This window comes from Nelumbo nucifera, chromosome 3 (assembly GCF_055504915.1).
Source record: "Nelumbo nucifera cultivar China Antique chromosome 3, China Antique-T2T, whole genome shotgun sequence".
NCBI classification, from domain to species: domain Eukaryota; kingdom Viridiplantae; phylum Streptophyta; class Magnoliopsida; order Proteales; family Nelumbonaceae; genus Nelumbo; species Nelumbo nucifera.
The window spans coordinates 31,433,537-31,457,928 of record NC_142651.1 but is presented as its reverse complement, the minus strand read 5'-3'; the positions used below and the strand labels follow the sequence as shown (position 1 = coordinate 31,457,928).

Sequence of the window (24,392 nt, the reverse complement as noted above, 5' to 3'; positions counted from 1 at the left end):
TATCTAAGCTAAGGCTAGACATATTAAAGGAAAGGACAATGGAATCAAAAGGAAAAAGCAAAGGAAGGTGTTCTCACCAAAAGGAAGACCGAAGAAAAGGAGGCAACCTCAAACCCAGAAAAGGCTGATACCGAATTGGAAGACTTGAGCGCGATCTCAAAGATTGTGGATTTGCAGACTTGTGGCGAAGAAAATGGGCCCTTTGGCCCCTATTTATAGCTTGTATATCCGGGAATCAACGGTCAAGATCAACACAATTCGACAGTTCCTAGGGAAACCAGTTGCACGCCCCCCGAGGTTGAAATCGATTTAGTGCGTGTTTTGACGTCCGTAGAGTCTATAAACTACTTGATGTCCGTGCGTACCGGGTACGCGATCTTGGTTACTTCCTGGTTGAACCGAACGGTTGAACGGGTTCGAGCAGCGGCTCCTCCTCCACATCACCTAGATTTCGTGCCAAATTCACCTAAGCTCGTCGTGAACTCCCTGTGCCAGGTTAGGACCCCTACCACGAGGAATGGGGGGCAATTGATGGGGAGTAATTTGGCACGACCTGGTAATAAAAGTCACGTGGACGCGATCTGCACGTAGGATGACAACTTAGCAAGGGGAGCCTAGTCAGTGCTCTGCGGAGCTCGGTGTAAAGTTACTTCGGCAACAGCTCACCTAGGCATAATGCTACCTCGACTGCTAATCGAGTTCGGGGCCCAGGAACCGAAGTGACACGTAATAAATCCCAGTATTTTCCCAGCAGACCTCGGATATTGTAGGATCATAACGCATAACGACAAGCCCTATCTTCTCCCCATCTAAATCGGGCGGCGATAATGAAGTTCATTGACTGATATGTTACTCCCCGACTAAAGTGGGAACAGATCTCGCCCATTCAGGTCATAACTGTTTCGGGAAACCGCAATAACTCGGCTATATAAAGGCGTCAACCCCTCCATGGTCTAGGTACGCACGATTACTTGCATCCAAGCTCTCTAACACTCAGATTCTAGCTCGTAATCACAACATCGTACTGACTTAAGCATCAGAGCAACCTTGCCGAGTTAACCGCCCCGGGTGCTCTAATCCTCTGTCTTGCAGCTTGGTCCAGCTCGCTACATTACTAAGGTCCAGATCATCTTCCAAGTAGGAGCTTCCAGATCGCGCACCATCAGGTATAATTAGTCAATTTCTTAAACCTTAGTAGTAGTTTAAGAAATTTTCCCAAAATAGAAAGCAAACTACAGAATTGAGAGTGTGTCTTAGGCTCGGGCCAAAGAATTCCAACTTGGACCGGATTTGTGGCTGGGCCAATCTATTCCATTAGCCTTAACCGCCAATCAACTTGAATTAGCTTACCCTAGTTTTTTTGCTTATTTCCTAGGGCTGAACCAGGGGTGGATTCGAGCCGAGCCGAGCCAAGCCAAATACTTGGCTGTTTGAGCTCGATTCAATTCATAACTCACAAGTTCGAGCTTGACTTGGCTCAAGATCGACTATAAGCCAAGTTTTTTTTTTGAAAAAATAAAAAGTATATGTATAAATTTATTTTTTAATTTTTCAGACAAAAAATTAAGAATTATAAAATTATTTACTATTATACATAAAAAGTAAAAAATATTATTATATATACAATAAAATTATTTAGTATATATATATATATTTATATGTATAATAAAATTATTTATTTAATACTAGGCTTGTGAGCCTCATGAGCCGAGCTCTACTGATTAGGAAATGAGCCTATATATCTGGCTCAAATTCGGCTCAAAGCTCAGTTTAAACTGAGTCGAGCTGAGCTCGAATAGCTCATGAAAGGCTTGCCTCGTGGCCACTCCTAGCTGCAACCTGATCGAATTTGGACTGATCCTATCACATCTACATTCGATCCAAATCCAATCTACCAAACCTGTGGATCCAAATTCAATCTAAAATCCGATGCATTAGACTCTAAATGAATTCGAATTTAAACCACATCCATCTTATTGTATTTAAAATGACAGAAAAAATTACTTTTAACTTATATTTATAATAATAATAATAATTTTAATCAAAGTCAAATGGGATTAACGTTTCATTCGCTTTTGGGTAAGTTACTCGAGTAAATGTAGTTAGCCAGGCAAATTTTTCTTGTGAAATACTTATCCAGGTAAGTGTATTTATCTATGTTCTTTTATTTCCTAGGTAAATAAGGCAATGACCATTTTAGACATAGAAATCCATTATTAAAAGAGACATTTTTGTCTCATTCATGTGTTGGTAACTTTTCCCCTATGTGGAAAAGTTATTTACCCACCTTAAAGATGTCTATCGCCCCGAGTAAATGATACATAAGAATAGCAAATATAAAATGCGTATCGCTTTGTCCCATTCAAGTTTGATCATTGAATGTAAAAAATATAAAATGTTATTGAACAAAACCACAAGTATATAAAAAAAGCGGCTACTCTCTGGACCACTTGGATGGAGAAGAATAGCAAAGTTTTTGAAGGCAAATCCCATCAAACAGATGGACTAATACAAAACACAGTCACAAAGGTTTTTTTTTTTTTTTTTAATGTGGGGCGTGTAAGGGGCACTGATGGATGGATCAATTCGGTCTAATATGAATCCATTACAGATGGATCAAGTCCAATCCAATTTAATGAATATTCTGGACCATTTTGAACCAATCCCATTCAATGTTTGCATTATCCGATCTATTTAAATTTATTTTAAATTAGATTGATTCCAACACAAACACAATTGCCATATGAGTGGCTTAGTTGGTAGCTGGATTGTTCCAGTAAATACATGGATTTGAGTCCCACTACCACCGATTTGAAGGAGAGTTAGTAGTGTGTTGTGCTATTTCAAAAAAAGGAAAAAAAAAACACGCCTCCTATGGGGATTCTGGCATATGATTAAATATAAAAAAGAAAAAAAAACACAAACCAGGTCCATTGACACTTGTATCCTTTACCTTTTATCAATGGATTATTGATATTGGTTCAACCCAATCTAATAAATAGTTTAGACCATTAACTCTAAACTGGTCAAATCCAATATATCGTTTTGGTCCCTCCAATCTGTCCAAATTGATTTTTATTTGGATAGATCTAACCCAAAACCGATCCATTGACACTCCTACCACCCCCATCCCCTTAATAACCCCCCAACTTTGGTGGTAGCAGGATTTGATCTCAGGTCTCTCTAACAAGAAGTTAAAGATTCTACCAAGCCACCCATCAAATACTAGTTAGGACCTAGGGGTGCAAGTCGGGCGGGTTGAATCAGGTTTATGGTCAACCTAGGCCCAGCCCGGCCCGGGCCCGAGGTCAAGCCTGATTTTCCCAACCCGAGCCCAGCCCACCTTGTAATTTGATGCACATGGGTTGGGCTCGTGTTGATCAATGAACCCACTCTAAAATTATACATATATAAATGTATTTATGTAAATATATACATATATTTATATATATATATATATATGTATAAATGTATATAATTGGGCCAGGTTCAGACTACCTAAGGACTAGGCCCAAGCCTGGCCCAAAAAATATAAAAACCCAAGTTATTGGGCCTGAACCCAACCTGAGGACCAAAAATCCAAACCCAGCCCGTATAAAATTCTGGGTTGGGCCAGTTCGGACTCAGGTTGAGCCCGCCCAAGTTGCACCCCTATTAGGACCCATGCATACACTTGTTTTATAAAGCGAAATTGAAGCTATTAAAAAAAAAAATTAAGAAATCCTATAACATCCCCAAATAGGCCAAGCCGATTTGAATCCAATCCAACTATAATTTTATTATCGTTTAATTGTGCCAACTTTTAAATGGGATTTAAATTAATGAAAACTTAAAAGATTGTGTTATTTCATGTTACCTTTTAGTTTCTTTATTTTATTATTTTTAGATAATTTTTTATTATTTTTTGAATGAACAATTGAATAAAATAAATACCACATAATATACTACAAAGAAAATAAGCTAGTTTTCAACAAAATTTATTTTTATTAATTTTAAAGATTCTGTTATTAGAAATTAATTTTATATTAAAACAACAAAAACAATGAAACGGACAAATCTTCTACATGGATCTCCTGAAAGAGACAAATTCAGCAAGATAAAATAGAATTTCATTTACCATGATCACTTTGGGTTCATTGTTGAATTCAAATTTCTACAAGAGATAAACAAGTATTGGAATGGAAAAGTAAAAATAAAAAAAACAAGACCGCTTATCCTGCATGCCTCGCTGGGTTATTAATCCAGTACGTTACAGTACTGAGAAATAAAAATAAACCCCTACTTAGACTCAAACATCCTTCACAGTCAAAAAAACATTAGGAAACCTTCCATCACTTATTTTTTCACTGGTTCTTAATCCAGAGCAATTTGGTTTTCATTGCAATTGAGAATAGATCCAGATGAAACTGTGAGTAAAGAGTTGCATGAGATAGTTTGCTATTGGATGCAAACAAAGCTTAAAACTTTTGACAAGAAAGACAAACAATTACATCTGTTTATGATAGCCATTAGGGTAATTTGGGATCAGAGAAATTAATAGTTGTATATTTAATAATTCTTGCCCCCAACAGAGCCAGGTGCTGCTTCAAGTTGGCACATATCTCAGTAATGACATTGATGTTAAACATTCAAACATTATATCAAATAATAACCCAACTCAATTGATAGCAGCACACACTCAACGAGATTTATGTAGATGGATCTCTTTTTCATTTAATTTAATGTATATTTTATTAGATTCAGGTCAGAGTTTGGCAAGTTTTAGTGGCGGCTACCAACCTGATGTTGGGGACAGGCAATGTAAAACAAGCTCACATTGGAGTTTCTATAGGGGTTCAACACAAGGACTTCCCAGAAGTATATCTCATGTGGCATCCAATAATCACAGCCAAAAGTAATCATTCTTTTGAGTTTTGCAATCCGTATGTGGTCTTTAGTTGTTAAAATCTCATCGGCTGCGTTTGGAAATGATGCAGATAAGTGTGGATGCAAATATGTAGAGTGTAAAATGATTTATATAAATTGCAAAGTTGGGTTAGTTTTGTGCAGACAAATTTATCTTTTACCAAACATACTTATTAGGAGTGGTCTGTATGGTGTAGATCACTAAACTCTGTGTTTGTTTTTAGGAACTCCCAATTCTAGTAGGAGAATAGTTATAAGGAGGTGTATTTGGCCCCTTATCATGCCATTAGTTTTTGGAGTTAGGGGCTGTTCGTTTCCTCTTAACTCTTGTCTCTTAAGAAAAATCTTTTAACTTTAAGAGAAAAATGGTTGTTCGTTTTCTCTTATCTCTTAAAGTGTAATCATACAACTTTTTGTTTTTCAATGATACCCCCAAAAAGACAAACAAAAACTCTCATATATAGGGTCAAAATGGATATTTGATAATTTTCAGAAATCATAATTCAGAACAACATTCTATTCAGAGGAAAGAAAATTTCACCAATACCAATATATCTCTTAATATAATTATTGTACTTTCAGATGTCAGACTTTAGAACAAGCAAATAGGCCCTTAGTTCCCAAATCCAATACCTACAGCTTTTGTTGTTTCCATAGTGTTCTCCCTTTTTTTCTCTATCGAACAAAATAGCTCCTTGTTGATCACCTAACCTATTCCCAACTTCCTTAGAGCTTTATTAGTTTGAATTTCACACCTATTGTTCAACTTTTAATTTCATACCCATCCAAATTTTGGCATCAAGTGTCCATGTTAAACATGCATCACGACCAAGCAACTTTAGGCTGCATTTGACATTACTTATTTTAAGGACTTGTAACCTTTTTGCAGTTAAAATGCCCCTATGAACACTGAATTTTTAATTGCAAAAAAAAGGAGATAAGTCCTTATAAGGAGTGTTAAATAGAGGTGTAAATCGGGCCAGGACCCACGGGCCGTGCCATGCCCAGCACAAAGGTCTGTGTCGTGCTGGGTCGGGGGTTCGAGGCCCGTGGGCCGGCATGGTTAGTATGTGTCATTCTGCCTATGGCTCGCATGTCGGCACGACCCAGCCTGCGGAACAACACGAAACACAGCCCGCCAGGCCCGTAGCGGGCCATGCTCGGGAATATAACCGTTGGGCCCCCCTCCCAAAGGGGCCCAATGACTAGTTTCAGCTTTTGAGAGGGGTTTTACATAAATACCCCCCAATAGCTATAACAGTCATATTAGGGGGTATTTATGTATTTTTCTTAGAGGGGTTGAAAAAATGACATAAATGCCCCCCAACAGCTATATAACAACTAGTTTAGGGGGGCATTTTGGGTAAAGTTATAAGAAACTTTACAATGACCAAAATACTCCACTCAATAACTAAATAACAGATAGTTTCTTGGGTATTTTGGGCAATTAAATTATGTTAAATTCCTATAAATAGCCCTATCCTCCACCATTCTCATCTCACTAATTTAATGATTCTCTTAATCTCTTCTCTCTCTCTCATATTCGTACATTCTCAATTATCTGTAACTTGAGAAATTCTGATTAGCTGATTGTCTGATTCTATGTTCTCCAATTCTCAAGTCTTAATCTTATCAAAGTTTCGACTTTCAACAAGAAGGCTTGCTCAACCAGCTAAAGTATCTCAATTCGGGAGGCTTGGACATTGAATGGCTTCAACCGTTGAAATCAAGTTGGGATTTTGAATCGGCAATCCGGGTAAGTCGAATTAGATTAATTTTTATCTTTTTAGAATTAAAAAAAATGGCCGGCCCTTCTCAAAACCGATTCCCCAACATGTTCACCATGGATGACATTCAATCGCATCACGATAGTATTAGTGTTAGCACTGATGCGATTGATGTCGATGGAAGTGGAAATTTCACCCCCGATAATAGTGATATTAGGGGAAAAAGAAGGGCTTATAAGCTGAGTAGCCCGGTTTGGAAAGTTTTCAAAGTAGAGGATGTTGAGGGGATGGGGAAAATGGTCGTTTTCCAAAAATGTAGGAAAGACTTTAGTTATTGTAGCAAGCGTGGTACGGGTCATTTGAGCAGACATTTGCTCACACATAAGCAAGAGGAAGATGAAGGGAGAGAAACAACCCAAACACAGATTGAGAGGGGGACTAGTTTTGGTACTTTCAGATATTCACAAGAAAAAATGAGACAAGAACTTGCTAAGTATATTGTACACGTAGAACAACCATTTATATTAGCTGAAGATCCAAAGCTAGAAAAATGGTTGCGTAGTTCTATAAACCCACAATATAAAAAAAGTTTCTAGGAATACTACAAGAACTGATGCTTTAAAATTTTTTATTCATATAAACAAAATTTAATTTCTTTGTTAACAAATCTTAATTCTAAAGTTACAATTATTTTGGATGTTTGGACATCCAAATTTAATATTAGTTATATTTGTGTTACCGACCATTTTATTGATGAAAATTGGCTTTTGAATAAAAGAATTTTAAGTTTTACTAGGCTTGAATGGCCACATAGTGGCCCAGCTATTACTGCAAGTATTTTAAATACTTTGCATGCTTATCAAAACTAATTGTTTTCTATTAGTTTTGATAATGCTAGCAATAATGATTCTGCAATGAATATTTTAAAATCTCAATTAAAACCATGCTTAAATGGTAAATTATTTCATCTTAAATTTACGTATTCAAGATGCCTTGAATATTATTTCAAATCATATTTCAAAAATTAGAAATTGTATTATATATATAAAAAGTTCAAGGGCAAGAAAACAAGAATTTAAATATTTATGTCAAAATTATGGTTTAAAATATAAACAATTTATATTAGATATAAAGCATAGGTGAAATTCTACCTATGTTATGTTAGAAAGTTGTATATTTCATAAACAAACTCTTTTTTATTTTTATAATTTAAAAATGCCTAATGATATGATATTTGAGGAATATTGAGAAATGGCAATTTTGTATAAGAGATTTTTTAAAACATTTTTATGATGCGACAAATGAATTAGTTGGAATTTATTATCCAACTAGTTATAATTTACCATATCAATTAATGATAATTAGTGATTGTTTTGATAAATATAGAAATAATTTATGATGTCGCGTGATCTAGTCACTCCTAGTTGACACTCACGTGGCTCCTGGAAGGTACCTGAGATGAAGAAGAAGAAGAAGAATCCCCGGGGGCTTGCCCGACGGGAATACTCTGATGCTTAAGTTAGTACTCTGTAGGAGAAGCAAAGAGAGGGCGAAGGCTAAGAGTGAAGATAACGCATTCTCACTATACTCGAGAGATTAGATGTCTCAAGAAAAAGTTTCTCTTCTGCCCTAAGGGCTTTTTTATGGGGCGCTCATGCTAGGTTGGGCATAACCGCCACTGAGCTCCTGCCACAGCCATTACCCGCCATGGCTGCGCAGGTGGCCGTTGTGACGTACTTCTTGCCCGGGTGAGTGTCACGTCTCCAAAGTGGCAGGCACGTCTTCGCCTGCTGAGAGACGTGGACGCAGACTGTCGAAAAGACGGGGACTGCACCATCAGTAAGGGATATGGCGCAATCCGATCGGTACGGCCTGTCAGATAGAAGCTTCCTGAGGTGCGCCCATGCGGCTTATTCGCGAGCTACTTTGTAGCGAGCTTGGAACACTCCAGGATTATCCTTAGTAGAATTGGTCATTGGGATGACTTCTATTTGGGAGCTCGGGCGAACTAGTAACTTCAGCTCGCGAACTAAAGTTGCCTTGAAGTATCTCTTCAAAGGTAGCTCGGGGGACCTGGAGCTCGCGTTGTGGCGAGCTCCTCCTTTTATGAGCTACAATGTAGTGGGCTGCTTTATGGGCCCGTCACTTGGTCGTACTAGGCTACAACGCTGAGCTGTCGCTCGTGTTGAGTCAGTGTCCATGTATCACCGTTTCATAGGTTGGGTCAAATTGTCCTCCATCAATTTACAATTTCAATGTATTGTTGAAATTATAGAAAATAAATTTAAAAAATATTGGGAGAATATTTTCTCCCTTTATTGTTTAGCAACAATATTAGACCCTAGGATTATAAAAGATGGTTTAGATATTTTACTTGAAACATATTGTGAAAATATGATATTGATATAGAAAATAAAAAAGAAGAAATTAATAATTTATTATTTAAAATGTACAGTTTGTATGAATCCAATGTTCATCATTTTCTTCTTCTACTTCTGACCTTGAGCCCAGTAGTAGAAGAGAAAAGCTTTTTTATTTAATAAGTAGAAGGCAGAAATTTAATTGAAACATATTGTGAAAATATGATATTGATATAGGAAATAAAAAATAAGAAATTAATAATTTATTATTTAAAATGTACAGTTTGTATGAATCCGATGTTCATCATTTTCTTCTTCTACTTCTGACCTTGAGCCCAGTAGTAGAAGAGAAAAGCTTTTTTATTTAATAAGTAGAAGGCAAAAATTTGTTAGTTCTACAACAAGTTCATTTACTGAACTTAATTTTTATATGCAAGCAAATTTTTCTAATTTAGGTGAAGTATCAAATAATTTTGATATTTTAGCATGGTGGAGTGAACACTCGAAAAATTATCCGATTCTCGCCGCCGGCACGTGATCTACTAATCCCTCCGGTGTCTACAGTTTAATCAGAGTCTTGTTTTAGTGCAAGTACCATGGTGTTGGATGACAAAAGAAGCTGCACGAACGATGAGAGCATAGAGATGTGCATCTGCTTCAAGGATTGGCTAGATGCAGAAGATAAATTACAAGACAAGGGAGGGCATGATACAACAAACATTTCACCCGAAGCAGATGATGAAAGTCATGAATGATGATTTATGAATTTGTTTACTTGTAGAAATTTTCATTTTTTCAAATTATTTTTAAATTTTATTTAATTTATTTGATATATTTTTTAATTTTTTAACAATGTAATTTTGTATTTTCAATTTGTAACCATATTGTATTTTTTATATTTTATTAATCTATTCCATTTTTATATTTCATTCATCCAAGTATGCAATGATCCAATCATTGTATTTGTAATTTATTAATTTGTACCATTCAAATTTAAATGAAATAAAGTTCATATTTTCCTTCCAATTTGTTATTCCATCATTCTTATTTCAATTTGGTTAAGTATTTTTTTTTCATATATGTATTGAGTAAATTAGATTTCTCATTTCTTAATTTTTAAATATTTTCTAATTCCCAAAGTTCATAGGAAAATTAAATATTTTAGTTTTACAATTTTACTTAGAAAAGAAATCAAAATTTTCAAAAAAAATGAAAAAAGCAGTACAACTCGGTTCGGCCTAGGCCCAAGGCTCGCCTTGTGGCCCAGCCCGGCACGGCATGAGCCCACTTGGGCCTGGACCATGGGCCATGTTGGGCTGACCTCCAAAATTTCCACTGTGGAGGACGACACGGCCCGCCTTTAGGGTGGGCTGCCCACGGGCCGACCCTTTAAACCTCTAGTGTCAAATGTAGGCTTAGATTGGGATGTACAAAGATTGTTGGGCTATAAAAGGCTAGACTTGGTTCAATTCAATTCAATCCCAATCCAAGTCACCCCTCCCCAATGAAGCTCGACTCGTGAGCCTAATATATATATATATATATATATATATATATATATATATATATATATATATATATATAGTATTTTTATTTTTTATAAAATAACAAATCGAGCTCGAGCTTGCAAGCTTTTGAGCTGAGCTAAATTCGAGCTCAAGTCTCTAGCTCAAATCGATCTCGAGCTCAAACTCAAGCCTAACACTATTTTGGCTCAGCTCGGCTCAAATCCACCCCTACCCTAGTCGAAATCAATTTATAAAATAACAAAAGAGGTGTAAATCAGGTCGTACCGCTTGCGGCTCGACACGAACTTGGACCGGCCCGGCCCGACGGTCTATGGGCCGTGTTAGGGATTTTAGGTTCACAGGCCGGCATGGCACGACCGAGCGGGTTGTGCCACCTGTGGCCCGCAGGCTAGCACGACCCAACCCGCAAAACGACCATGGCATGACCCATATATATATTGTATATTATAATTATATAATAATATATAGTATATAATATATTAATAAAATAAATATTTTTTAATTTTATTATACTAATTTATTTAATTATTGCATATATAAGCAGTTTTATACACAAAATTCATATAAAATTAAAATTTTAAGTTTTTTGTAATTTTTTTTAAATAAATAGCTTTGACCCGATATATGGCCTGACTTGGCCCAAGGCTCGGCCCACGGGCCAGCCCGGCCCGTGGGCTATGCCGGGCTGACCCCCAAAATGTTCACCAGGTAGGGCGGAACAGCCTGTGATGGCCCGTGGTCCAGCACGGCACGGCCCGCACAAAGTGCAGGCCACCTACGGGCCGTGTTAGGACCCACTTTACACCTCTAGCTAGAGGCATAATCATTTTCCCCTTTGGATCATGGTTCATTGGTTTGATACATTGGATAAAATCAATGAACCTGTGATATATATATAGTCAATTTTGTTTTCTATACAAATAAGCGGTAGGGATACTTTTGAAATAAGCAATCACAGACCTATGTCTTTAAACATTTTTCATTCAGTTTAGGTGGTCATGTTACTATTTTTAAATGGAAAAACAAACACTTCTTAGTGAAAGGTTAATTAAGTAAATAAATTACAAAGTATAGGGGTATTTTAGTACAATGAAAATTATAGGGTAGATTTAAATAAATCTTGGGTGTTCTAGCTAGTAAATGATGACCCTATATATTATTAATATATAATATGCAGAATTATATAATATATTTCATAGAAATATTAGCTATATACATATATTCAAAATATATAATTATATTTTGCATATAAAATATACTTTTTATTTTAGTTTTATTTTTTATATTAAAGTTTAAATTTGAGACCAAAAGACGTTTTCTGGCAAAAATAGTGGGGTGAAGCACCCTTCGGGCCATTTACACCCCTACTTGATTCATTTGTTTCAGATTCAAATCTTGTTTATTCAATTTATATTGCTCTCCTACCTTCCCAACTGTACAAACACAAAAATTTCTGAGGTGGAGGAATCAATGCCCCCCTTTGATCCGTTTACACCTTGTTAAATCATCTTCAGATATTTTTAAACCATCCAGGCCTGCAGCCCGTGATGCTGTCATATGATAAAACTACGAACAAACCTGAAATCACAGATTTCGCCACAGATAAATTTCTAGGAAATCGCTTTCTACCATTTTGTTTGAGTACCCCTAAGATGCCTTCTTGCATTTGTAGTTCTTGGCACAGAAGATGTAAACCAGCAGGTTCAAGAGGCTTAGGCCAGCTATGAGCAAGAAGAAATGATCAAGATGCCCCTCATTCAGGTTATCAGGTATCCATCCGGGCTTTCCGCCTTTGGTCGTTATTGTTGTTACAATGGTAAGAATAAAAGAGCTTAGGTAATTACCCAATGCTGTTGTAAGCAGTGCCAGTGCACTACATAGACTCCTCATGGCATCTGGAGATTGATCATAGAAAAACTCGAGCTGCCCAATGAAGGTAAATATTTCTGAAGCCCCCACTAAGACATACTGAGGTATCTGCCAGAAAATACTAATTGGCACCACCTCCCCATGGTTCACCAAACCGAGGTCCTTTGCAACCTGCAACCGTTTCGTCTCTACTAATGCAGCTGCTATCATGGACAATATTGATATAAAGAGGCCAATACCCATCCTTTGCAACTCTGAGAAGCCACTCTCAATACCTGTGAACTTCCTTGCAACTGGGACAAGGAATCTGTCATAGATTGGGACCCAAACAATGACACTAAATACATCGAAAGTTGATAGAGATGCTGGAGGAATGGTGAAGGAACCGATGGTGGTGTCCATAACCATTCCCTGTTCCACAAACATGGTAGACATCTGAGCATAGACAGCAGAGAAGACAATGCCTGTAGCCCAGATAGGAAACATGCGGATTAGTATCTTCAACTCCTCCACCTGTGTTACAGAGCAGAGTCTCCATGGATCGGAAAATCCATCATTTTTAGATTCAAGATCTGTCACCAAAGCAGCTTTGTCAAGAAACCTGTGGCAGAAAGGAAATTGCCCATCAATATCAAAATACAGAACATTCAGAATTAATCAAGTAAACGAACTGAAAAAAAAAATACATTCAAATGAAATGCGAAGGTTCCCTGTATAGAAATCCTAGTTTTGTACACTATTTTTATTGTCCTTGGATTTAATACTAGTATAATAGATTGTACAGTGGGTATCGTGTATGTATCTTGTTTTTGGTTTGTTCTTTTAATAAGAGGCATTTATGCACCATTTGCCGTAATAAATAAAGCTTGGTCTCTGGGATGGGGGCATTCATTCCAATACACCCCTCCTCCCTACTTCATCTTATCCCTCTCAGCTCTAGCTTGACGCCTTGGATGATTGACATGGTATCAGAACCATGGAAACCTGATTTGTTCATGTGAATCACAAGAGCCAAACTACTGACAGGTACAGTTGATGTCCCATCTAATTAAGTGATCTTTCTTCAGTCCCCTGCTTCCCAAAGAAAATCCCTCATCAGTTTCTCTAACCTCTTCACAATGACCTGAGGCATCTTAAAAGACTAACAAATAATAAACAGGGAGGTTAGCTAGAGTGGATTTAATAAGCATCAACCTACCACCCAAAAAAATATGGTTTCTTTTCCAGACTACTAGCTTCTTCTCAGACCTCTCTACAACAGGGTTCAAAAAATTGTGGACTCTAGGGTTGGCACCTAGGGGAAGCCCAAAGTAGGTCATTGTCCATTCACTACATGGAAAACTCAATATTTCTGCATTTGACCCCATCTCCTCACTCTCCGTATTGACTCCCACTACCAAACTCCTTTCCAAATTCACCTTCAAATTGGGCAGCTTCTCGAATAACCCATTGGCAATTTTCCCTGTCACAGAAAATTATACCATTAGCAAATCATAAGTGAGTCACTACAATATATTCCTTCCCACCCTCCACCCTCTAATTAATTGCAACCTATCAACTTTCAGGATCAATCTACTGAGAACGTCATCAATTCAATGACTAGTTCAAATAAACAAGGAGGTGCTGAGCCCCGGTGAACTCCAATAGTAACCGGAAACTCTGATGTCTCTCCCACAACTGTTTTAACAACATTGGCACTCTTTTCCTTTCTGAAGCCCACCATATTCTCTCCAGGGACTCTTATCATATGCTTTCCCTAAATTAATGAATACCATATGAAAATCTCTACTTTTCTCTCTTCTATCAATCATCTAAATTAAAATATATTGCTTCCATGTTTGATTTCTTTGGCATGAAACTAAACTGATTTCTAAAACACTTGTTCCATGTTGTAACCTATTCTCCATTACTCTCCTCCAAAGTTTCACAATATGGCTCATGAGTTTAATCCCACAACAATCATTACCACTTTGTATGATAGTTTTCAAGGTGTCAGATGAGACTAGGCAATAGGGTGTTGTTTCTTGTTGCCAAGCCATCTGAGTGATGGATCTTTTTTCTTAATAAAAATCATAAATTATAGGATAAGTCCCTCGGTTCCATAGCAACCAGCAACCATCTTTCATTGACAATTGTAAGTAATCTTCATAAAAAATATACATTTCATATTAATACATAGAAAATCAACATATTTTAAGAAGAAAAAGAAGGAAAAATAAATTTTGTCCTAGACTCCTAGGAATAGAAGAAAAAGGGTGGATTAAGAAGAATGTGCTGATTGGACAAAATTTTAAGTTCTTCCTTGCTTATCATTCAGGTTTGAACTCTTCAAGGGTTTAAGACAGCATATACCAATATTTGTGTTGATTGAACCCTAACGAGTAGGAAATAATAAGAAGAAACTAGTATATAAACCAACAAAAAGAATAATTTAGTTTAATAATGTCTGTTTTATAATCTCAAAGAATATAGAGTGTAAAAATATTTCATAGCACCATGTGCAAAATAGCTAGGTTCTTAAGCAAGCCAACCCTCCATGGGTGCCGACGTGCTGTGTTACCAAGGTGTTGCCTCGACAACTACACTTTGTATTATAACTATTATTTTTACATATAGGAACCACAGCGCTCTTTCTCCATTCATCTGGCATGCATCTTATTGAATAGTTTAGTTAGCCAATAACAGGCACACATCTCCCATGCCTTTACAAACTTATTGGAGTACTATTAGGTTCTAGTATCTTTCCCTTCATCCTACATAAATCCTTCTTCACTTTGGAAATTTTACTCAACGGTAAAATAATTACTTGAAATGGTTTTAAATATGTCAAAACATATTATAAATAGATATACATGACAAAAACAGAAATATATGTCTTTATATGCACAACAAAGGCTGCTTAAGAAGTTAAATGCATTTTGCACTTTGAGGCATAAGACTCAAGATTGAACCTCAAGGTGAGCCTCATAATCTTTCAAAACAACAATTAGAAACACAAGTAACTTGGCTAATGCAACATTACCAAGACATGGAAACAGCAAAGGGTATACACTCAATCTAGATAATAAGTCGTTGCGCTAATGGGGCAAAAAGTGAAGGAAAATAATTGGTTTAAATTGGTCTTTTACAAACACAATAGTTTGTTATAATTTGAAATAATGGAAAACTTACTTCAGTTCATCACTATGCTCCAATTTCCGACTCCCTTCAATAGCAGAGGTTTTGTTTGGCAATTCGTACAAGAGAGAACTATCACGAGGAAGTTCCAAATTCCACTTTCTGAGAGATGCAACCACAACTTGACAAATTCTTGTAAGAGGGCTTCCACCTGGCTTCTGAAATCTATAAAGAGACGTGCCTGAGAGAAAACTTATAATGGCAAGACCCATGAACACTGTAGGTATACCAAATCCAAGGCCCCATCCAAGATTATCTTGTACCCATACAAGTAAACTACTTGATATGAGAGCCCCAATGTTGATAGAAAAGTAAAACCAATTGAAGAAAGATCCCTTCTTAACTCTCTCTCTTCGATCAGTATCATCAAACTGATCTGCCCCAAAGGATGAAACACAAGGCTTAATCCCACCAGTCCCTAGTGCAATCAGATATAGCCCAAAAAAGAATATAGCGTACTGTGCTGGAGTTGCCACTGGGCAAAAAGACCCCACACATGAAGGAGGCTTTAAGGCAGGAATTGAAGCTGAGAGGGTCAAAGTACACATTCCCTATACAAGCACAAAATTTACATCCAATAAATTTGTCTTTTAAAAGTAAAACATAAGAAAATTATAGATTGATGCAACTAGAACCAATAAAGAAATAAGAATGAATGAGGCATACTCTATAAATCTTACTCCACATCCCTCAGGCATGGTCCACCCACTAATTTAGTTGGTGACCACTGATTGGAAACATTAAGGGTCTGAAAAACAGGGAGATTTCTATAAGTAGGACAGGTAATATCTTTAATGGGTAATACAAGAGAGGCAATATTCGTTGTCTCCTAGCTTCGTTCCATTCAAAAATCCAAGTTTTACCTCTAAACTGGACATGTAAGACTCCTTATTGTCAATTAATGCAGTTTCTTTGGGTTCATGGGTTCACAATGATGGTCTCGCATAAAGCATTAAAGGATAGTGCTTACTCAGGAAAATAAATCCTTCTTTTTTTGGTGAGAAGGATAATAAATCTCAGGTTCATCATATATGAAAGAAATCAATATCTTAATATTTCAAATAAATAAAGAGAAAAACATTTTGAATATATAGTTACAATAAAGTATATTGTGGAGAAAACTGCAATTGTCCTGTATCTTCCCCAATATGCATCTGCTAAAACTGCTCCAATGAGGGGTGCAAGGTAGCAAGTTCCTTGCCAAGTTGTAACATTTCGTGCAGCAGATGCATTTCCTTCATGTAATTTATTGGTCAGATAAGTGACAAGGTTGGTTGCAATTCCATAGTATGCCAAACGTTCGCTGCATTCATTACCTGTATTTTTCACACTTTTTAGAAGAAAAATGGGCTTTAGCATATATGCAACAGAAACTTAAACAATGTTGAGAAGTTGGAATACCTAGAATAAAGGGACATGCTCTCCAATTTCCAGTCTTATGCTTAAGAGCTGGATCTCCATTGATATCAACCGATCCATCTCCGGTATATGGTCCTCTGCTTCTTTTCTGAGGTATAAAAGGAAACATTACATATAAGTCTAGCAGTCTTGTTCTTTTGGATTATTTTTATTTATTTATTGGTGATTCTGTGTTGGGAGGGGTTGAATACAGGTGAATAAGGCCTGATTAAAATCAGTAAAAGAGGAGAAAGGGGACTGTAAAAAGAAGAAATGAAGTAGAGGAGATGACAGAAATAAAAGAAGAGAAAAAGTGGTCTGTTAATTGAAGAGAAAATCTAACACCCAGTCGGCCAAACTCCTTTATATTATATAACCATACACTTACATCAAAGTAAGCATATAATAATTCTGCATTTAAGTAATAAAAGATAATTTCCACACTGCCCTTACTTGAGTAATAAACTAAGATTGACTACTTTACTATTCTCTAAACAACCAGCAACATAATAGCTGTAAACCACAAGGGCGAGTTTACTCCCAATAAACACCCCCTCAAGGTGATGGATATATCTTACAAAGACCCATCTTTCAAAAAATAAAGTCAATATGGGGTCTATTCAATGCCTTAATAAATCTACAAGCTGGTTGTCTAACTTGACAAATGGAGCATTTACTTTATTGCTTTGCACCTTTTCATGGATAAAGTGACAATCTACCTCAATATACTTCACCGTTTCATGGAACACTGGATTTGAACCTATAGTATAGCAGCTTGGTTGACATGTGAAGATGCATAGGAAGTAAGGCAGGAAGAGCTAATTATTGAAGCATACTTTTCAGCCACATAAAGTTCACATGTTGTAGGACCCATAGCTCAGTATTCAGCTTCAGCGCTAGACATAGCTACCACAATCTACTTCTTGCTTTTCCATGTAACCAAATTTCCTCCAAGAAACGTGTAATGACTAGTAGTTGATCAATGATCTGAGAGTGAACTAGCCCAATCAAAATTGATATGACTTGAAACTGTTTTTTTTTTCCGGAAACTGTTAAGTGGCCATGATCCTTGTACATAATTCCAAGCCCTAAAGATCCCTTCAAGTACTAAAGTATCCTAGATACAGCATTGAGATAAGGTACTCTAGAAGTACAAGGGTTCATAAACTAGTTAATCAATCATACTAAACATGAATGAAATGTCAAGTCAAAAATTAGTTAGATAACTCAATTTCATAACCAACCTCCTACACTGATTTTTATCATCAACCAACTCCCCTAAATAAGATACAAACTTGGCATTTAGATTCAGAGAAGTAGGGTTTATAACCTAGCATACAAGTCTACTCAAGTAAGGAGACATTCAATAATAGCTGAAGTGGCTGAACTGAAAAACTTATTTCTTAGTCTTTTAGTGGATAAATTAATTAAATAAATAAAATCTTCAAAGGTAAAGTAATCAAACTGTTGACAGGCTGACATTCCTTTTCTTGTTTACTATTGAACCTTATATTGTGTTCTTTCAATGTGTGGTTAGCAGGCTGTTCGTGGCACAGAGTTAAAAATAGGAATGCAGGGTCTATTATAAAGTAACTTTTGCTCCCATTGCAAAGATGGTAACATTAAGAATTGTCCTTGGACTTACATCTGTCAGTCATTGTATGGATTTAAATAGGCACCCAAGGCATGGTTCAGGCAGTTCAGAAATGTTATTACTAAGATTGGATATGCCCAAAGTTATTTTGACTCTTCCCTGTTCATCCACACAAGTGCCTTGTGCTCAAGGGTGGAGCCAAGGGCGGCAGAGGGTAGGGCTGCTCATGGTTCGGTTAACCAAACTGTGGGCCTATTTTTCAAACCAAACCAGTACTACCCATTTTTGGAAAACCGGAAACCAAAACTGAACCAAATCCAATCAGTTAACTGCCAGTTCGGTTCATTGTTTTTTCGTTTTTTTTATATTTATAACATATGTATTATAAGTAAATATATAAATATATAATAAAAATACTAGAAATACATATAAGATATAATATGACAAATATAATATATATATATACTGATCAATTCAGTTAACCGTTGGTTTTTATAATGGTTAACCAAAACCAAACCAGTACCTTCGGTTTTTTCGAAAATACTAAACCGACCGGTCTGGTTAACCGGAAATTTTTGGTTCGGTTTTTGATGAGCACCCCTAGCAGAGGGGATCCATGGTCCCCCTATGCCTTAAAAATCCCCACATTCCCCATTTATATCTCACTTGTTTTTTGGCCCCCTCCATTTTTTTTGTGAGAATGACGGTTCAGCCCAGGGTCAGAATTTTTAGGCCCAAAGTACAGTTGGGGTGGGTGCCAGCTCGGAATTGATGCCAATTCATGGGCGGGCATTAATCCTGGCTCAACTCCTGCTTAAACGTAATGTTTCTTTTGTCGTATGTAAATGACATCTTTATTACAAGTGATGATCATTAGGGCATTAAACAGTTCAGACTACTTATAGTTAGTCCTTTAAGATAAATAACTTCTGCCCCTTGACTTATTTTCTGGTGTTGGAGATTCATTCCACTCCTTGTGGATATGTAATGAATCAATAGAAGTATCCTAAGGACGCTCTAAAGTTTGCTAATTTATCAAACGACAAGCATGCCACAACACCTTTAGAGCTAAATGTGAAGTATTCCAAAGATGATGGTGCTTCTCTTTCCAGTCCCACACTTTGTCAATAACTTATAGGGAGCCTCATATACCTCACCATGACTTAATCTGATATTGCGCATGCAATCCAAGTTATTAGTCAGTTTGTATCTGCTTCTTGCCAATTACATCTCAAAACTATACATTGCATCATTCAATACCTCCAAGGGACAACATCTAGAGGTTTATTCTTTTCTTCATCCTCACCATTCCAGCTACAAGCATATGCAGATGTTAACCATGCTGGATGTCTTGACATTAAATGTTCCAAGACTAGATGGCATACTTGGTGATTCTCTCATCTCCTAGAAGTGTAAAAAGCAACTTACAATTTCTAAGTCTTCAATAGAAGCGAAGTATCATACTCTATTAGGGCAGAATCCAGGGCAGTGCTGTATGGGTTAAGGATGGCCAAATCTCTCAACTTCAAAGAGATACGGGTATAAAGAGATGCCAATGTAATATTGGCTTGGATCAGCAATGACAAAGTGGGATCATGGACATATGGAAACTTGATAAAGGAAATCAGAAATGTCATACGAAATTGACACATAAAGTGGATTTCAAGGTCAGCTAACTCTTTAGCAGATAGGTTCAAATTGATATCTCCTCGCATATACCACTTCATGCAAATAATATTATTGTTATCTTTATTGTGTCTATCCAGTATTCCATGAGTGCATAGAACACATTAAAAGGGATTATCTAATGTAGGACACGGTAGGGGTCCTACAAATTTTAGATTCAGTAGTGGACTTTGTGGGGTATGGAGAGGTTTTGGGTGATTAGCAATGAAGAATAGGGATACAAAAGCAAGTAAACAGCTTGCTGTCCACCACAGAATGAGCAAAAGACTAGAAAGAAGGAAAAGAAATCTTGTTGTTAGAGTAGACAGCAAAGGGATAGATCACTTAGAAAAAAAATAGGAGACAGAGAGGGAATTAAGAGAAAAATTCCTGGCAACAACCTGAGTTCACTAAATTAAACTTTAATTCTTCAAATCAACTCTTCTTCAATTGCAATTATAATGAATATTTATAGACTAAACATATGAACTCAGATGTCCTTTTATAAACTAAGACATATGCCTGGATGTGCTCAAAAAACACCCTTAGGCTTATGCTGGCAGCATGGATGCCCCTGAGGGCTGAGGCGTAAGCCTCAAATGCATGAAGCATATGCCTCTTTGTTAAGCCTTATGCACCTTATCCATGCCTTAATAAAGAAAGAAAGGAAGGAAAGAAGGAAGGAAGGAAAAGAAATGAAGAAAAGAAGAGAACAAAAGAGGAGGCGTATGCCTCTTACATAAAATGCCATTTATTCAACATCAAATATAATGTATCTTTGACATATTTCACATATACTCCTATCCTTGAAGAAAGCTTGTTTCCTACACTTCAACAACGAAATAAAGGCAACATAAAGAAATTATACTAATGCTGTATTGCTGTTATGTAAGAATCCAGTATCATGAAACTGAACTGTTACTGCACATAAACGGGAAATGCCATCAAAAGATACTAAACAGAAAAATAGCAAGATTCATAGGAATTCTAAAGCAGAATTAGGATGAAAGGATATTATTAAAAATGCCATATTAGGCGTGACACGGAAGTATTCTTTTTACTTGTATAATGATATGACAAATGAAAATGCACCAAAAACACAATTAATGCTACTTACATCCAGAATTGGCATTATATATATTTTTTAGCCAACAACAAGAATGGATCAAAATTGGAATCGGGGTAAAAAAATCACAAATTCCACGAATCCTACTCAAAGAGAACCCGAGAAGATATCATGGAAATAAGCAAAAATAGCAGCCATCTAATAACATGTTGAAATCAAGATTGATGAAGTATACTTAATTCCTGATACATAAGAATTAAACTACCGAGACAACTAAACATCATTGGAAACCCTGAGATGTCATAACCAGAATTTGTGTTGCTTTCTTTTAACCGCTAGGAAAACCTCTTCTTTTCCATTCCTACCAGCTTACAGTCTTAGAAATTGACCTAAATATATCAACAATTGAAACAAACCAACTGCTCCCATCTCCATTAAAAGTTCAAATAAAAAAAGAATGAAATATGAAGTTTCATAACACAGAGTCGAGATCGTGAAAACAACAACTTTAAGAAACAATGTTCAGCAAAAAATAGAGGAAGAAATGTACATGAAAAAAAGGGAAACAAAAGCAGATGTAATCTTTCTAACCTCCAAGAGCAATGTTTCCTCCACTTGAGAATTCATCACTCAGAACCAATAAAATCAGATGCTTCTTTTTGTCAGATTCAACTGCAATCTAAAGAATAAAGAACGGTTAGCAGTTAGCTCTTATATAATACGAGTTGGTTGGTTTTCAATTTTTCCGCCATATGCCGAGACCGTATCCGCTCTTAACAAAAACCTTTCCAACACGCTCCAACATGATCCGATCCGATCCTATTTTATCGAATTTGGATATTCTCGTTTCATATTTATTTTACTGTATTGGATCGGGGTCGGATCACCCCTATCCGATTTTCTATAATATATAGCATATTAACATTTATATGTTATTTATTTATTTATAAATATATTATTTATATTGTAATTTTGTAATTTTTTTATATTGCAAAAAATATGTATGTACATAATGAAAATAGTTGATTTTTTTTGTTTTTCCTTTATTTAAACTGTTATATTTTCCTTTTATTTTAATCATTTATATTTTTAACAAAAAATTAAATTGGATCAGATCAAATTCAAATATCCAACATCCTTATTGGGTTCGAATTCAAATTAATATTTGTGAGATTCAATCGGATAGGATCTATAGTTTATCGGATTGGATTTGGATATACCTTGATACAAATCTGATCCGATCCATTTGCATCTCTATTTGTGTCTGGACATCTATGTTTATAACATAGAATAAATTGACTAAACCAAACCGATTCGACCTGAAGTGGTTGGTTTTAAAATAAAATTGGCTAGTTCTTTGATAAATGTTACAAACCGATGAATCAATTTGGTTATAGGTTACACTATTATCAAGACAAGGCCCAGTAAAGCTTTACACTATTATAAGATAGGGTTGGACTATGATATGGAAAAGATATGATTTCTGAAAAACTTCTGATTAGTCAATTAGAATCATAAATGTGATAGCCAATCAGGTGTTATTTATCAAAATTCATGGGTGGGTTTTGATTGGTCAAAATTCTTCCCATATCATATCTTTTCTGCATCATGGATTTTCCCTATAAGACATTATATTATTATAGGGAGAGAATTAGAGAAAGAGAGAGAATTAGAGAGAAATATTATATCATTAAAAGAGACAATTAAGAGAAAGTGTTAATGACAGAGAGCAATTATATTATTAGAGAGAGAGATTTGGGTATTTTAGGCCCCTTAGGGAATGGGATTCCCATTTCTTAGTCTTAAAGAGTACAGAATTGATGACAAAAAACCCTTGAAAACCTAATATTGATAAACAATTAACAAAATATTAATAAAATAATAGTACTATAATAAAATATACAAAGATATTAGTTATTAAATATAATAGTAATGTATAAATAAAATATTAGTACAATATTAAAGTAATAATAAAATACTAACATATTAATTGTTAAATAATTATATAAACTAATTTGAAAATAATAAACAAAAACAATAGAATGTTAACAAAACTAATAATAAAATAATAAGTTATTACTAAAATATAATAATAGAAATATTATTAGTAATAAAAATAATAATATATTCATAAAATTAGTTAATAAAAAACGAGAGAGAGAGAGAGAGGGGGGGGGGAGAGAAAGAGAGATCCCACCTGATGGTGCACAATCTAGATGCTCTTAGCTGGAGGGCAGCTCGGACATCGATCTACTTTGCTAGCTGGTCAAACTGAAAAAGAGGAAGGCTCAGAGGACCCAGGGTGGGTGCTTCGATGCTTAAGTTAGTACTTTGTTGAGCGAGCCAAATGCTTGTATGCTAGTAGGCTAGTGAGCAATAAATCGCGCGTACCTTGTGTCGTTGGGGTTGATGCCCTTATACATGTGAGATGCCATATGTCTCACAAAACACCTCCGAGATCTTCGGCCCGTGTTGTTAGGAGTTTGTTCTGCACCAAGAGGTGGACTTCATGCTAGCCGATAAGGCTTATCGAGTCCATCCAATATGAGCAGGATAAGGATAAGACACGCAAACGTGTGGCGTGATCGTGAAGAGGTCAGAGATAGTTAGCTTGCTTTTAGAAGTTGGCTACGTGTCACCTCGGCAGGTAGGGTCATCATGAGCTACTCGGACTTCGGTCCTGACTGAGGTGCCCAAGGTAACCTGGCTCGCTAAGGTGGTAGGGACTGCCAAGTCAATGCCCAATCAGCAGGTTGCTTCCACGTGTCTATGCATGAATAGGTTGGGCCAAATCACCCCCTCATCACCACCATTTCCACATTAACCTATTTTAGCATATTTCTATTGGCGTCTTAATTTTACTCTCCTCCAAGTTTTTATTTCATATTCAAATTCTATTCAATTGGTTAACTATTAGAAAATTATAATTTGAAACCTAAAGTTAATAAAAAATATTAAAAAGTCAAAAGTTAATAAAAATATAAATTTGGCAAGGTTTTATCTAGCAACTATTAAAAATTAAGAAATTAATAAAAATAGTAAAATTAATAATAAAAAGTAACAACTATAAATTTCCAAGCTTCAACAACTATTTTCTTTTGA

At 36.1% G+C, this 24,392-nt stretch overlaps 1 protein-coding gene across 3 annotated transcripts; it reads right to left on the bottom strand.

The window, feature by feature from the left end:
• Positions 1-11,835: 11,835 nt before the first annotated feature.
• On the bottom strand, positions 11,836-22,078 carry LOC104590003 (protein NRT1/ PTR FAMILY 8.3-like). 3 transcript variants are annotated; one of them, XM_010248536.3, is made up of 5 exons: positions 21,882-22,078; positions 16,969-17,074; positions 16,666-16,883; positions 15,562-16,118; positions 11,836-12,991 (listed from the first exon to the last, which is right to left on the bottom strand). In XM_010248536.3, the coding sequence occupies exons 1-5, from the start codon at positions 21,915-21,917 to the stop codon at positions 12,169-12,171; spliced, it is 1,740 nt and encodes a 579-aa protein (XP_010246838.1). In that variant the 5' UTR covers positions 21,918-22,078; the 3' UTR covers positions 11,836-12,168. The 3 variants fall into 3 exon arrangements, with proteins under 3 accessions (XP_010246838.1, XP_088756184.1, XP_088756185.1); XM_088900058.1 differs by having other exon boundaries at positions 16,666-16,897; positions 21,882-22,076; XM_088900059.1 differs by lacking the exons at positions 16,969-17,074; positions 21,882-22,078 and having other exon boundaries at positions 16,234-16,807.
• Between the last annotated feature and the right edge of the window lie 2,314 nt (positions 22,079-24,392).